General features: G+C 38.2%; 1 protein-coding gene across 6 annotated transcripts in view; it reads right to left on the bottom strand.

Moving 5' to 3' along the window:
* Positions 1 to 14729, bottom strand: part of tfeb (transcription factor EB) — an 87400-nt gene that overhangs the window by 17956 nt on the left and 54715 nt on the right. For all 6 annotated transcript variants that reach the window (XM_007247755.4, XM_007247756.4, XM_007247757.4 and 3 more), the window contains 2 exons: positions 7208 to 7495; positions 3742 to 3828 (listed from right to left, as the gene is read on the bottom strand). In XM_007247755.4, coding sequence (XP_007247817.3) covers positions 3742 to 3828; positions 7208 to 7495 — 375 coding nt within the window. The remainder of the gene's footprint in view (positions 1 to 3741; positions 3829 to 7207; positions 7496 to 14729) is intronic.

Here is a 14729-nt window from a genome sequence, read left to right as displayed (position 1 = left end):
AAATAAACTTTTTTCCAACCTCTCCTCTATCAATCATAGATTTTGATGGTATAGTTACACTATGAGTACATTTTATTTACTCTTGTATTTTTCCCAAAAATGTTTATTCTTGCTGCCTTTTAACAGACAAATAATACATACAAATTATGTTTGTTGCAATTCTACACCCTCTCAACAGTCTATTTTCACGAATCGTGCCCATGCTGTTAAAATAGCGTCAGAGTTTATGAATATATCTACACTGATGGTTGTGGTGGTCTGGAATTATCTGACGTGTTTCTATCTTGGCGGCGGGAAATACAGGGGCGCCAGTGACTGAATAAAACCCTGAAAACAGTCAACCACCCATTCCTGTCTTAGCCATGCAGAAGCACTGCACACTCTCAGCGCCTGTACACCCCTGCTCAGTACAGTTTTCTAAAGAAAAACAGGCTTCAGTTTAAGCATCCTTTTTCCACTTGGTCCTGGCCATAGCAAAGGCAGAATTGAAGCGTTCACCGTGAGGCCTGTCTACTCAAACCCAAAGACCAGTCCTTTTTGTTCTATATAGGACAATATGAAAAGCACTTTTACACCCCCTTGTGGTGGCAAGAACCACACCTGTAATCATTTACGTATCTGCCTGATACATATTCCATTGCATTATGGCAAGTTTTTGGCATTATTAATTTTTTGTCAATGAGAAAAGAGCCTGTCTCTTTCCAAGCACGTTCCTGCACCATTCATGCACCAGCCTTGGGTGCATCATGTGAATAATTGAAGTCAATTAAACACTTTAAACGCTTAAAGACATCCGAACATGAGTTTCCCATGAGCGGCCTGAGGGAGGCAGACAGCTGTTTAAATTTCAATTCTGAATATTTCCACATTTATTTTATAATTTTTTTATTGTGCTGCGGAGGGAAAATACCCGCCGGCAGAATGCCTCTGGCCCGAATGAAAAATTTAAATTCCTTGTTTTTCAAGGTCTCGTGTGGCAATCCGAGCTGCGCTGCATTACAGTGCACACTGATAAGTGGGGAGGGACTGTCTGTTCTATTAATAGGGATGATTATTCATTTTCGATGATCAACAAAGATGCTTTTCTTTTCCTGTAAGTCTGATAACAACCAGTCAACATCTGACTCGGCATAACAGCTCCAGTGAGTCAGTGCGTTGGGGGGTGGGGTGGACGAGTCAAAAACAAGCCACTATTGAACAGTACTGATATACCCATACAGAGTACACACTGTATATAATGAGGGTTAGCCGGTTCATTTTCCACTTACCTTATGTGATTCACTCTTTTGTATTATTCATGTACAAAAAAGGGCTAAATAGACCCGAATACTCAGAGAAAAGCTGACTGTTCTGTCTTTAAAAAGTGCGACTATGTGTCTAACTTACTGTAAAATGATGATGTGATGATCTATCTATGGCTCTATCTATCTATCAGGCATCAAAACTAGGATGGAACACATAAGGAATTATCTAGTAATTAACAAATTTATTTCTTTTTTTTTTTTAAGAAAATGTGCTACTAAGAATCTAAAATATTAAACATATTATGGTTTGTTTAGCAAGTTTTTTGTTTATTACATAAGTCCATATGTGTTTCTTTTGATTCATAATTTAAATTTCTTTATTATTACAGTATTTTACGCACTGTATTAAAAGTGCACTTTCCTTTGAAGCTAAATAAATTTACAAATAACACTGACATTGACTTTTACAGCCCCTTGTGGTGGCAAGAAACACACCTGTCATCATTTACAAATCTGCCTGATACATATTCCTGCATTATACCAAGTTTTTGGCATTATTTATTTATAAGAGTCTGTCTTTACAGGAGAATTCAGCAGGTCTCCTGTAAAGCTAAGCTAAGTAAACAAATCTTAAAATTCTGTAATTCTTAAAAAAACATTTTCTTTTAAAGCCAAACAAGCGCTGGATGTTAATCTACACAGATTTCTCTCCTGAAAACTGTTTATTTGGGTGAGTAAAGAGCTTTCATTTATTTACAGTAAGCTTAGATTTCCATTCCATTATCATTAGCAGCTAACAGCTAGCAGTAGCCGTGGTTAGCGGCTAACGCTGCCCCGTAGCGCTAAACTGAGGAAACCTGAGTGTTCCAGTAAGCCAGGGTGATATTAGCTAGCGTTTTTTCCTACGTAGCTTGTTTTAACACAGTAAATGTGCAGACCACAGGCTGATATACTCACCTCTTTTTGGCAAAAGGGCTAGCTAGCACTTAGCGCTTGTTAGCGGCTAATGCTAATGCTGCTGGAGAACTGAAAACTGAAACTCCTTTATAATGCTGTCCTTCAGAGGAGTGGTTTTATTGCTCCTTACAACCTGACTGTTAAAATTTATACATAAGGCAAACTGGATTATAAAACACACTGAAGATTTTATAGAAAATTAAAGGATTTTATGTGTGCCTTAAAATGCGAAAAATATGGGAATCTACAGTTTATAAAATAGTAAAAATTAATAAACAAAAATTAATGAACTAAATAAGAAGGTGTGTGTCCAAACTTCTGCCTGCTACTGTACTCTACTTGTTTGATTCACTCGTTTGTATTATTTCTATTGTGAAAAGAGCTAAGTAAGCTTTAAATAAGCAGGAAACCTGACTGTTTTGCCCTAAAACAGTATTGTACATGTTTAATATACTGTAAATGATGATCTGATGATGGTGTATTCATAAGTCAAATGGAAATGTATGGTATGTCTATTATAAAAAATGACTATTAGTCAAAGATCTACTAGCAGGTTGCTAATATGCTTGTAGTGAAAAAAGGACAGGAAAATGTGGCAATCTGCATTGTAGATTAATACTAAAGTCATCCAGTATATGAAGAAACACATACGGGTTACTAGAACAATTAGGGTTCCTTAGTATAGCGCTTTACAGGCAGCATTTTTTTTTAAACATTTTATATATATATAGTATTGCATGTGAAGCACTTCGTAGCTTTGCTTGGAAAAGTGCTATATAAATAAATACTTACTTACTTACATTATGTATGAAAATAGACCAAAAAATAGAGGTTCACTGATGTGAAGTGCGTCTTATAATCCGGAGTGCCTTATAGTCAGTAAAATATGGCCCTCATTATATCATAAAAGAGTCAATAATGACAAAAAGAATCAGGATGTAAACTTCTGAAAAATACAGAGACCAGCTCAGTTTCTGAATCAGTTACTTTGATTTTGCTATTCATAGGTTTATGTTTGAGTAAAATGAACATTGTTGTTTTATTCTATAAACTATGGACAATATTTCTCCCAAATTTCAAATAAAAATATTGTCATTTAGAGCATTTATTTGAAGTAAAAAAGAAATGACTGAAATAACAAAAAAGATGCAGTTTTCAGACCTCAAATAAGTTTTCAGTTTTCAGACCTCAAATAATGCAAAGAAAACAACTCATATTATAAAGTTTTAGAGTTCAGAAATCAATATTTGGTGGAAAAACCCTGGTTTGCTGGCATGCTCTCCTCCACCAGTCTTACACACTGCTTTTGGATAACTTTATGTCAATCCTGGTGCAAAAATACAAGCAGTTCTAAAGGTTTTTAATTTGGTCAAATCAAAGGAACTCATCATTTTCAAGTGGTCTCGTATATTTTTTGCACTCAGTGACAAAATCAGTAGAAGCTGGATGCATTCATTAAAAGGGGTGCCACACACTCTATTGCGCATACAGTTACAGTCAGGGTACTAAACTGTGTATAAAGAAGATCACTGTTACTCACCGTGTTTGGCATCACAGGGTCAACGTAATTCTGTATGTCATCATAGCTCGACTGCATGCTGATGATGTCGTCGATAACATCCTCCATCTGTGCAAAAACAGCGAGAAAAATAAACATGCCGCTTGATTACACTGGTTCCCAGTTAAATGAGGAAAATAGGTCAACACCAAACTACAACTAAAGATTACACTAAGTTCAACCACATGATTCAGTTTGTTCCGCATTGCTGGGATTCTGAAACCGAGTTCTCTGTAAAGTGAGCATACACATGACATTCTAAGCAGTAGAGTTTGTAGTTTTAACTTATGTATCCCTTGTTTTCTCAGCTTTTTGTTCCTGTAGCTCTTAAAGATGCTTTAAAGCTTTTAGTAAAGCATCCACCCCCCCCCCTCTTTAGAGGACTAATAATTTAATTTACTGGTGCATCTCAAAAAAATCTAATATCATTGAAAAGTTTATAAACTTTATTTCAGTAATTTAGTTAAAATTTAAAACTCTTCTTAACTATTCTTGAAGATTATTATGCTTACAGCCAATGCAAACCTAAAAATCAGTCTTTCAGAAAATTTTAATATTATATAACACCAACTGGCACTTTTTCCCGGAAAAAACACTGCACTGACTTTAATATGACTTGATATAACACAGTGGATCAACACCAGCAGATGACATGTCTCTCCAAACCATCACTGATCATCAGTAAATTTTATGTTTCATTTGGAAATCAAGGGAGCAGAGTCTGGAGGAAGAGTGGAGAGACACTCAGTCCAAACTGCTTGAGGTCTAGTGTGAAGTTTCCACCAATCAGTGATGGTTTGTAGAGACATGTCTCAACATCTGCTGGTGTTGATCCACTGTGTTTTATTATCAAGTCTAAAGTCAGTGCAGTTTTGTTTTCCCACAAAATTTTACAGCACTTCATGCTTCCCTCTGCTGACTGCTTTTATTAAGATGTGGATTTCATTGTCCAGCAGGACTTTCCAGCACACTGCCCACACTGCCAAAAGTACCAGTTGGTCTTATATAATATTCAAATGTTCTGAGACACTGATTTTAGTTTTTTTGTTGGCTGTAAGGCACAATGATATTCTATATACAAGTTTTTAAGATGCACCAGTATACATGTATACCTAAACAGAAAATATCTGGGATATTAGAAATCTAGGGCTGCAACGATGAGTCGATATAATCGACAATGTCGATTATTTAAATTTGTCGACTACAAATTTCATTGTCGACTAATCGTTAATTTGTAACAGTTTTTTTGCCGATACCATTAGAAAATGTATCACGATTCAATTAAATATCTTTATATTGCCCAGCTCTAGCTGATGCATCCTATTCTGGTGCAACATGTGAACAACAGTGCAGCATTTTTACCTGATGTGCAGGCATCGTGTACCTGTTCTAGAATCTGAATGATTATCTCAGTAGCTTTTGGTTTACTGGCTGTTTTTGATTCTTTAAGAAGGTTTTGGACTTTATATCATTTATATCAGTAAACCTGAACTCACCTGAACTCCAGACTTACGTTTTTCACTCTGCTCACTTCTACAGTTCTCCACACAAACTCACACAAAAACTCACACAAACTCGTGTGTACTTTTTTACTCTTTTTTTTTTTTACTCTTAGTTTCGCAGCTTTTCTACCTAAAAGACGCTCAGTCATGCAGCACACTTTGTTTTTTTGTGTTTTTTTTGTTGTTGTTTGTGAGCGGTGTTTTAGTTCCATTTAGAAAGAAAAGTCGCTCAATATTTCATGATCCTCCCTCGAAATGTTTGTGTTATTTTATAATATAATATATAATAAAATAAAGCGCCACTGAATGAACTGGGTCATAACCTGCTTGTGTTCTTCTGTCACTGCTCTCTCTCTCTTTCTCTCTTTCTCACTCTCTCTTTCTCTCTCTCTCTTTCTCTCTCTCTCTCTCTCTCTGTATGATTGATTAAATTATTTTTTTGTCTTGTTTCTTTTGATACAATAAACTTCAACAAGTGTGTTTTTCAAAAAAAAAAAAAAAATTACACAAAGTGCTGCAGGACAGAACCACAATATGAGATTGGTAAATGTCTCACTCACACTTCAAAAGTCTTCAAAAGTGCTCAAACACAACAGATGTATACATGTTGTGTGTGTTGTAATGTACTCTGTAAAATACTTTATACTGAGTGATTTGTACATTAGTGTTTCTGACTATTTGACTCATTCTTGTTCCGACTTTAGTGGCAGAAAATGAGAAGAAAGACCAAAGTCTGGCGAGTTCAAAAGGTCTCCCAGCATCTCCGGCTCTATCCTGTCACTCTTTAATCTCTAATTACACCAGCACGGTCATAATTGGCCACTTAAACTCCAATGACAATGGAGTTAACACTCTGACCTTCGAGTAAAATATATAAAAAAAACACCTACACTGCAGCCTGTCCGGGAGAAGGAGGGGGGGGGGGGGGGGTTTGATGGAGATGAGTCGGGGCAGAGTGTTCGCTGAACTTTGGAATTCTAAAAAACAATAACAAGTAGCTTGGGGGGGGGGGTGTGGGGGCTGTACTGATAAGACTGAGACATTAAGAGTGGAAGCAGATTGATAAAAACAGATTGAAAATGAGCTGCTGTGTACAGTAGAATAAAATCTCCCATTTACAGGTGCATCTCAAAAAAATGTAATACCATTAAAAACTTAATTTATTCCAGTAATTCAGTTCAAAATGTGAGACTCATATATTAAATAGATGTATTACACACAGAGTGATCTATTTTATTTATTTTACTGTTGATCATTATGGTTTACAGCCAATAAAAACCCAAAAATCAGTGTGGCAGTGTGCCAAGTCCTGCTGGAAAATTAAATCTGCATCTCCATATAAGTTGTCAGCAGAGGGAAGAAGCATGAAGTGCTGTAAGATTTTCTGGGAAAACACTACACTGACTTTGGACTTGATATAATACATTGAGACAACAATCAGAAATTCTATAAATGTCTATTTTGTAAACAGTAACTTACCAAGACCCAGGGTGGTTTTTTATGAAATATTAAACATATATAAAATATATGAAACACAAAAAAATGCTACAAAAATGTAATATAATGCGACAACAAAAATCGAGCACTACACAGCAGTAAAATAGCAGTAAATTGGAAAAAAAAAATATATGTATATATATATATATATATATATATATATATATATATATATATATACATCAACTCACAGATGCCTTGTGCTGATTGACCTCATCCTTGTAATGATGAGGGGAAAGAAAAGAGCACCATCTACCCACCCAGAGAGAGCAAAGCCAATTGTACTCTCTCAGGGCTCCGGCAGCTGATGGCAAGCTGCATGACCGGGATTCGAATCAGCGATCTCGCGATCATAGTGTCAGCGCTGGACCACTCTAGCAGCCCGAATAAAATCATATAATGAGATGATCTGTAACTCCCACCCCTAATGACATGACCGAGCTGCTCACCTCTTTCTCGTGGCTGCCGCTGATGTTTAGCATGGCCATTGGGCTGTTGGGGGCGCTGTTCCCCGCTGAGTTCATGAGCTGCTCAGTGCGCATGTGTGGCGAGGGCAGGGGAGGCGGGGCACCAGCAGACTGCACCTGGGCCATGTTGGGCGGAGAGGGGTGGACCACGCCCGCTACAGCGTGCACTGCCTGCTTGGTGGCGTAGGTGGTGGAGAGGTACTCCTTGACCTGCTGGCGCTGGGACTGGCGGATGTGGTAGTCCGTGGGGTTCTCCAGGTGAGTCTGTACCTGTGGGGGCAAAAAGATGTTATTAAGGAATTTAATAGAAAAGGTTGATGAACTATTTTGAATTGATTAGTCATAAGTGAATTTAAGTGAATTTAATGATCTCCTTTATAACGTTGCTTCTGTCAAGAAATAGGATAGATGAGATATGCATGGAATATACAGCTCTGGAAAAAAAAAAAAAGAGACCACTTTGGTTTTTGAATCAGTTTTTCTGATTTTACTATTTATAGGTTTATAAAGTTTTAAGAGTTCAGAAATCAATATTTGGTGGAATAACCCTGGTTCTTACTCACAGTTTTCATGCATCTTGACATGTTCTCCTCCACCTGTCTTACACACTGCTTTTTGATAACTTTGTCACTTCTGGTGCAAAAATTTAAGCAGTTCAGTTTGATTTGATGGCTTGTGATCATCCATCTTTCTCTTGATTATTTTTCAGAGGTTTTCAATTTGGTAAAATCAAAGAAACTCATCATTTTTTTAAAGTGGTCTCTTATTTTGAGTCCCACCTCACAACTTACAGGGCTTATATACAGGGAATTTCTGCTAAGGTGTCTAGATACATATGCTGCAATAAATATTTGGCAACTGATATTAAGTAATAAGACCAACTAATTTATACCGAATAATATTGTGCTTCTTTGGTACTGTATAGCTTTACAGCTGTATAGCTGTTTTTTTATTGTTACGACTGATGCGGTGCAATGCAGGGCAGCCAATTAGAACAGAAAGATTTCACATATATAATTTATATAATTATGTCTAAAAGTTATCTAAAAGTGTATATGTAAAAGTTATAACTGTGAAATTTAACTGCCCCACATATTGATTTAATTAAGTTAACACAGCTTAAATAATACAAAGAAATTGGGGTTAATTAAGCTGTCAATTAAGTCAAACACACTAAAAACTGAACAATTGAGATGCACACTCAGTTCAGTTGGTATATCGTCATATCATTTCAATGAAATATGGTAAACATAAGTGGCCTCTAATACAGAACTATGATATCATTATTATGCCTGTTACTAAGTAAAGTGTACAGCACTCATTCCCCATTTCCATTCCTGGCCAGGACAGAAAACTGGATTTATTGTCCAGATTTAAAGAGTGCTGTTCGAGTAATGTCAACTTAAATAGGACAACTGCACTGTTTATCCTCAGATCAGTAAGTTATTTAAGCCTAAACCATTTGAGTTTACTTAAGGCAGTTTTTAAAGTGTAGACTATTCCAGTTCCTGAACAAACAATTAAAGTCATTTAATGGACAATACAATCATACTCTTTGTTTATTGGTCAACTTTAAAACCCAAGAATCATAAAAACACAGTTTGCAAGTTTGAGATCAGCATTTTAGGTCTGGGTGCCAAATTTAAGCTTCAAGTTCAATTCAAAAGTCACAAACTAAAGTATGACATCATTTGATGAAGCTACAGTGGTGGAAACATTTTTTATTTATATTTGTGATACTTATATTTTTCAGAATATCAAACAAACATTTATATCAGACAAATATAACGAGTATAACAAATGTATAAAATGTTTTAATTTATTAAGGGAAAAAAAATATCCAAACCAATCCATCTAGCCCTGTGTGAAAAAGTGCCTCCCATAAATTAACTGTGATTAATCACACTTTTTTATAAAGCTGAGTTCAATTTTACTACTAAACAAGAACAGCCCTGATTACTACCAGACCTGTAGAATCATGAAATCACCAGAGTGAAGCAGACCAGAGTAAGAGCTATTATTCACAAATTGAGATCTGGTGAACCTTTCCAGGAGTAGCAACCATTCCGAATTACTCCAAAAGGGCATGGGCAACTCATCCGCAAGGTCACAAAGGAACCACAACAGAACAACATTTGAAGAAATGCACTTGCGTCAGTGTTTATGATTTAACAATAATAAGAATAAGCAAAGAGACTGGTCGAAAATGATATCCATGGAAGAGTTCCAAGATGAAAAAAAAAACACTGCTGTCCAAAAAGAACAAAACTTCCCATCTCACATTTGCCAAAAAACTTTGGGTAAATATTCTTTGGACTGACGTGACAAAACTGGAACTTTTTGGAAGGTGTGTGGGAATACAAAAAACTCACAGCTCAAAAATCTAAAAACGGAGTATAAAGCTGAACACATGTGAGTGTCTCCAACCTTCAGCTTGCTTAAAGGTACAGTCATTTCTACCCAGCTGTAGAATTTGAGTAGAATTGGAACGCCCCACGCTTCAGCAAACTCGGTCCCAGGCAGCGCCTCAGGCACTTATGTAACAGCAGGGTTTAAATCCAGGCACTGAAAGGGGCAGCAGGGCCTCCGTGAGTTCATCAAATCCTGTAGGCACCTGCTGAGGGGTGAGATGCCGGGCCAGATTGGCCCAATTCTTTCACTTCAAAGCGAACTCTCTTTAGGCTTACTGATCTACTGCGTATCACACAGGCCTCCGTCCAACACTGCACCACCAACAGCAGGCTGATACTACACTGTGATGAGTAAAGAACTGCACTACATAATGGACTGGAAGACCTGCATGACCAACCTACTGGCACTTTACAGAAGTCTTTTTTGTGTATGAGGGTCAATGAGGTGATGCCTGTCTGACTGCCTGCTTTTAAAATATCAGATTTACAGATCTGGACCAATTACAAACCTATAAATTAAAGTAGACCTTAATAACAATGTTATTAATGTCTTAATAACATTTTAATGTTTAAAATTTGCACCAGCCTTGCTCTTTATAGGCAAAAGTATTGGGACACCTGCTCACCCATTGTTTTATAAAGTTTATCCTGTCTTTGCTGGAGTCACTGTCTCTACCTTCGAGGAAATAAGGCTTACAACTACATTTTGGAATATTGCTGTAAGGATTTGACAGGATTGACAAGAGCTAAGAGTTAGTGAGTTTAGTCGAGATGATGGATGATCATTATCCCATCTCTACCTAAAGTACTGGACAAAACTGGTCCAGCTGTCTAAAGCACTGTCACTATGAATGGGAGATTGCTGGTTCGAATCCCAGTCATGCAGCTTGCCATTGGCTGCCGGAGCCCTGAGAGAGTGTAGATGGCACTCATCACTCCAAAGGGAGATATCAATCAGGAAATGAAGGAGGCATGTGCTTCATCATTCGTTCCAAAGAACACAGTTCTTCACAACTCAGTGCTGTGGGGTTTTGTACCCCTGTAATCATGGTACCAATAGGTTCAACAACAATAGTTCTATACTTTTGGCAGTCTTCATCTTCTTCATACAAACTGTACACTGTGTTCCAAATTATTATGCAAATAATATTTTCTCAGATTTTCCAAAATTACCTATATGAATTGCAGTTATTGTAATTTTCCAGTCATCAACTATTATAGTACAATTGAAAGATTTTTGAACAAACTGCCAATGATAACAGTATAATAAAAAAAAAATAATACACTCAAAATGCACTCAAAATGCATGTTCCAAATTATTATGCACAGCAGAGTTTTCAACCTTTTCATTTTTATGAAGAACAAAAAAATGGTCATTTGTGAAATTATAAGCATTAGCAAGTTATTACAAACTGAAATCAAACAGTTTTCCAGTCAAAACTTTATTCTAGGTGATGTTACATTTGCACATAGGACCCCTTGTTCGAAAGGATCTTCTGAACTCTCTAGTTCATTGAATTTGTCAGGTTTTGGATGGTATCTGCTTCAATTGTCTTGCATGAGGACAGAATACCCTCCCAGAGCTGTTGCTTACATGTGAACTGCCTCACGCCATCCTAGACACTCCTTTTGATGATGCTCCAGAGGTTCTCAATGGGGTTGTGGTCAGGGGAGCATGGGGGCCACACCATAAGTTTGTCCCCTTTTATGCCTATAGCAGCCAGAGATGCAGATGTGTTCTTTGCAGCATGAGACGGTGCATTATCATGCATGAAAATGATCTTGCTGTGGAATGCACGGTTCTTCTTCTTGAACCATGACAGGAAGTGCTGTTTGAGAAACTCCACAAACATTATGGAGGTCATCTTTACCCCTTCAGGGATCCTAAAGGGCCCGACAATCTCTCTCCCCATGATTCCAGCCCAAAACATTACTCCACCTCCTCCGTAGCTTTGTTTGCATGGGGTGTCCATCAACCAGCCATCCACCACTCCATCCATCAGGATCATCGATTGTTGCACGGCACTCAACGGTGAACAAAACAGTTTTGAAGTCAGTCTTCATGTATTGTTTGGCCCACTGGAGCTGTTTCTGCTTGTGTGCAGTGGATAGAGGAGGTCGACAGGATGGCTTATGCACAGCTGCAAACCTCTGAAGGACCCTGCATCTTGTTGTGTCGGGGGACGTTGGAGGCACCAGCAGCTTCAAAAACCTGTCTGCTGCTATGACAAGGCATTTTTGCAGCTGCTCTTTTAACCTGTTGTAATTGCCTGTTGGAAAGAGTCCTCAATTTTTCCTTATCAGCACGTACACGTGTGTGCTCTGAGTCAGCTACATACTTCTGGATTGTGCGATGATCATGATGAAGTGTCTTGGCAATGTTGATTGTAGTCATGCCTTGACAAAAACACTCCACAATTTGTTGCTTCTCAGCAGCCGACACATCCTTTTTCTTTTCCATTTTGGCTTAAAATGTAGGCTGCTTAATAATGTGGGACAGCCTTCTTAAGTAGTCTTGCTTTTAATTGGACACGCCTGCCAAACTTATTAGCACAGGTGTCTGCAATTGCTTTCAGTGATATAAAGAGCCCTGACACACATCACCATCAATGAGTTTAACTGACAAACAAAAAAAATCTTACCTTATCACTCCTAAACACTTTTTGCATAATAATTTGGAACACAGTGTATGTGGATTTTGTATGCACATCTGTGTCAGCAATATTTGCAGCTTAAAGTAGCTGCATGCCGAATTTAATAGAAAGGGAGTTATATGTGTAGTATCTTTAATTGTAGAAGAAACAATGAAAAAGCAGGTGTCCCAATACTTTTGCCCATATAGTGTATGAGCACAGAATTTAATGAAAGCCTAATTCTTGACTAACAGAAAAAAAACACACTGCAATAGACGCAGCGCTGCAGTTTAGCACAGCGACAAAGTGTCAATGCCAAGGGCATTTCCACCCTGATGATGAACGCCTGCACTGAGGCCTACTGAAGGGCAATGCGGGTACAACCAGCTGCTGCGAGCTCTCAGAAGTGAAATTCCACAAGGTCAGCGCGCCTGGCGGTCGCCGCGCTTCCTCCCAAATCTCTGATCTGTCGAGGCATGGTGGCATGAGCAGCTCCACGAAACCGGAGCCCCGGTTGCTTCATGCTGGAGAATGTGCTCGGCTGCGCTAGGGTGACTCAGTCTTGACACTTCCTATAAGTGGTGCGCAGTCGTGGTGCTTCCAAGTTCAGGACGGACTTTGAAGTCTAAATGATTTGGTCCGGTTAGTTTTGGTTTCACCCTGCAGTTTAGTGACTAAGTGCACCAGAGGAGACTGGCATCATCATCTATGTGCTTGGAGTCTCCTTATACTTAACTGGTTGGTTGGTTGATTGATTGTTTTTTGCAAGTAAGGGGCATGCACCTGATGTCACTGCCAGTGCCTTTCTAGGTGCTGTGCCGTAACCTGCCTTCCTGACAGAATTTGACACTATCTTTCAAGTGCAGGTGCATCCCACAGCAGAATCAGTGTAACAGATTATTCTCTGATTCCTTTTATTTCAGTTTTTAAAAAAGAGTTAAGAATCTACAGTTACAGTAGATAGAGGAATTACAAATGCAATCTGTTGTACCCATACTGCTACATAACACATTTTCACGCCTTTAAGGGGAGTCAATTTTCAACACAACAATCCTTCTTTTTCATCTTCTATTGTTAATAGGAGATCACAGGTTGCACTTTATGTAATAGGTCAGAAAGTCTAAACCATCCAAAAGAAGTGTTCTAAAATGTGAATAAACCAGATCTGGACCAAGATTACCTATTTAAAAGGACAAAAATTTGGTCCAACCAAAAGAGGTGGTCTTGGTCTGGATGAACTGAACAATGGTCCAGTTTGTTTGCAGTGTGAAACAAACTTCTTAGATGGTTTGTGGACAGACAATTGGACCATTTACAGAGGTTAAGGCAGGCTATCGTCAATCATTAAACAATAGAAGAAAAAGATGCAAGGTTGTATCAAAATCTGACTCTCCTTGTCGTTCAGGCTCATCATGCAAGAGTATAGGTAGAATAGATTACAATGGTGACTCCTTTATCTACTGTAACTACTGTAACTGTAGATTAACCATTATTTATAAACAGGAATAAAAGAAATCCGAGGGAAATCTGTTAGGTTCATTCTGCAGCGATAAGTACTTGCATTCAAAGGACCGAGTCGGATACTGGCAGGGTGGCAGGATTTGGCACAACACCTGGAAAGGCAACATGCCTCCTTCTATAAGCCAATCAGTGTCAAGTATAGGGAGACTCCACCTATGTCATTGATGACAACGACTGGAACTAGTAAAGTAGTGCACTCAAGTCGCTAAACTGCAGTGTAAAACCAAAACTAACTGGACTAAATGTACTGTGTACTACGTAACCAATACATTAACCTTGGTTCCGACTTAGCTCAGTTAATTTGGACCGAGACCATATTCTGATCCTGTGGTCTAAGCTGTGATGTGGTTCAGCCCCTAGAAGGTACGTGTGAAAGCACTAAGCACCTAAGTTGCTCTGAAAAATACTTATGCCCTGTCACAAAAATATATGGCTCATCTTGGGTTAAAATTTAAACTGAGGTCATGTACTAGAGTTGCCCTACCTTATGTAATCAAAGCCACTGTTCAAGTAGCTGCACTGATAAGAGCTGAACAGCGTCTTTGATGCAATCTCGTACATTGTTGCCTATTTAGAAAAGGCAAGTGAGGCATAACCAGTGCTGATAAGTATCATTTGTAAAATTCCATTCAGACTACAAATAGCAAGTAGTGTAGTAATTTATTAGTGTGGAGCATTCACCAGGGATAGGCTTGTGTACCAGGGCTGTTCCATGCAAATCTGTGGTAAATCCATGCACTGCATTAAAAACTGAGGCGTACCAGAGTTGTACTTAGTTTGTACTTGTTTGAGTGACACTGGGTTGGCTGTAAACTCTTAGAAACTTTCGCTGAAGTTGAAAGTTAATAGTTAAAATCTTTCAAAATACATCAGAATCGCTCGTTTTTCCAGTGGGGGGTGTATAAAAAGTTGTCCCAGTACTTCAGCTGACAGCAAGTC

This window comes from Astyanax mexicanus, chromosome 24, assembly GCF_023375975.1.
Source record: "Astyanax mexicanus isolate ESR-SI-001 chromosome 24, AstMex3_surface, whole genome shotgun sequence".
In the NCBI taxonomy this organism is placed as follows: domain Eukaryota; kingdom Metazoa; phylum Chordata; class Actinopteri; order Characiformes; family Acestrorhamphidae; genus Astyanax; species Astyanax mexicanus.
The sequence above is the reverse complement of the archived record's forward strand: the minus strand, read 5'-3'. Positions and strand labels throughout refer to the sequence as shown.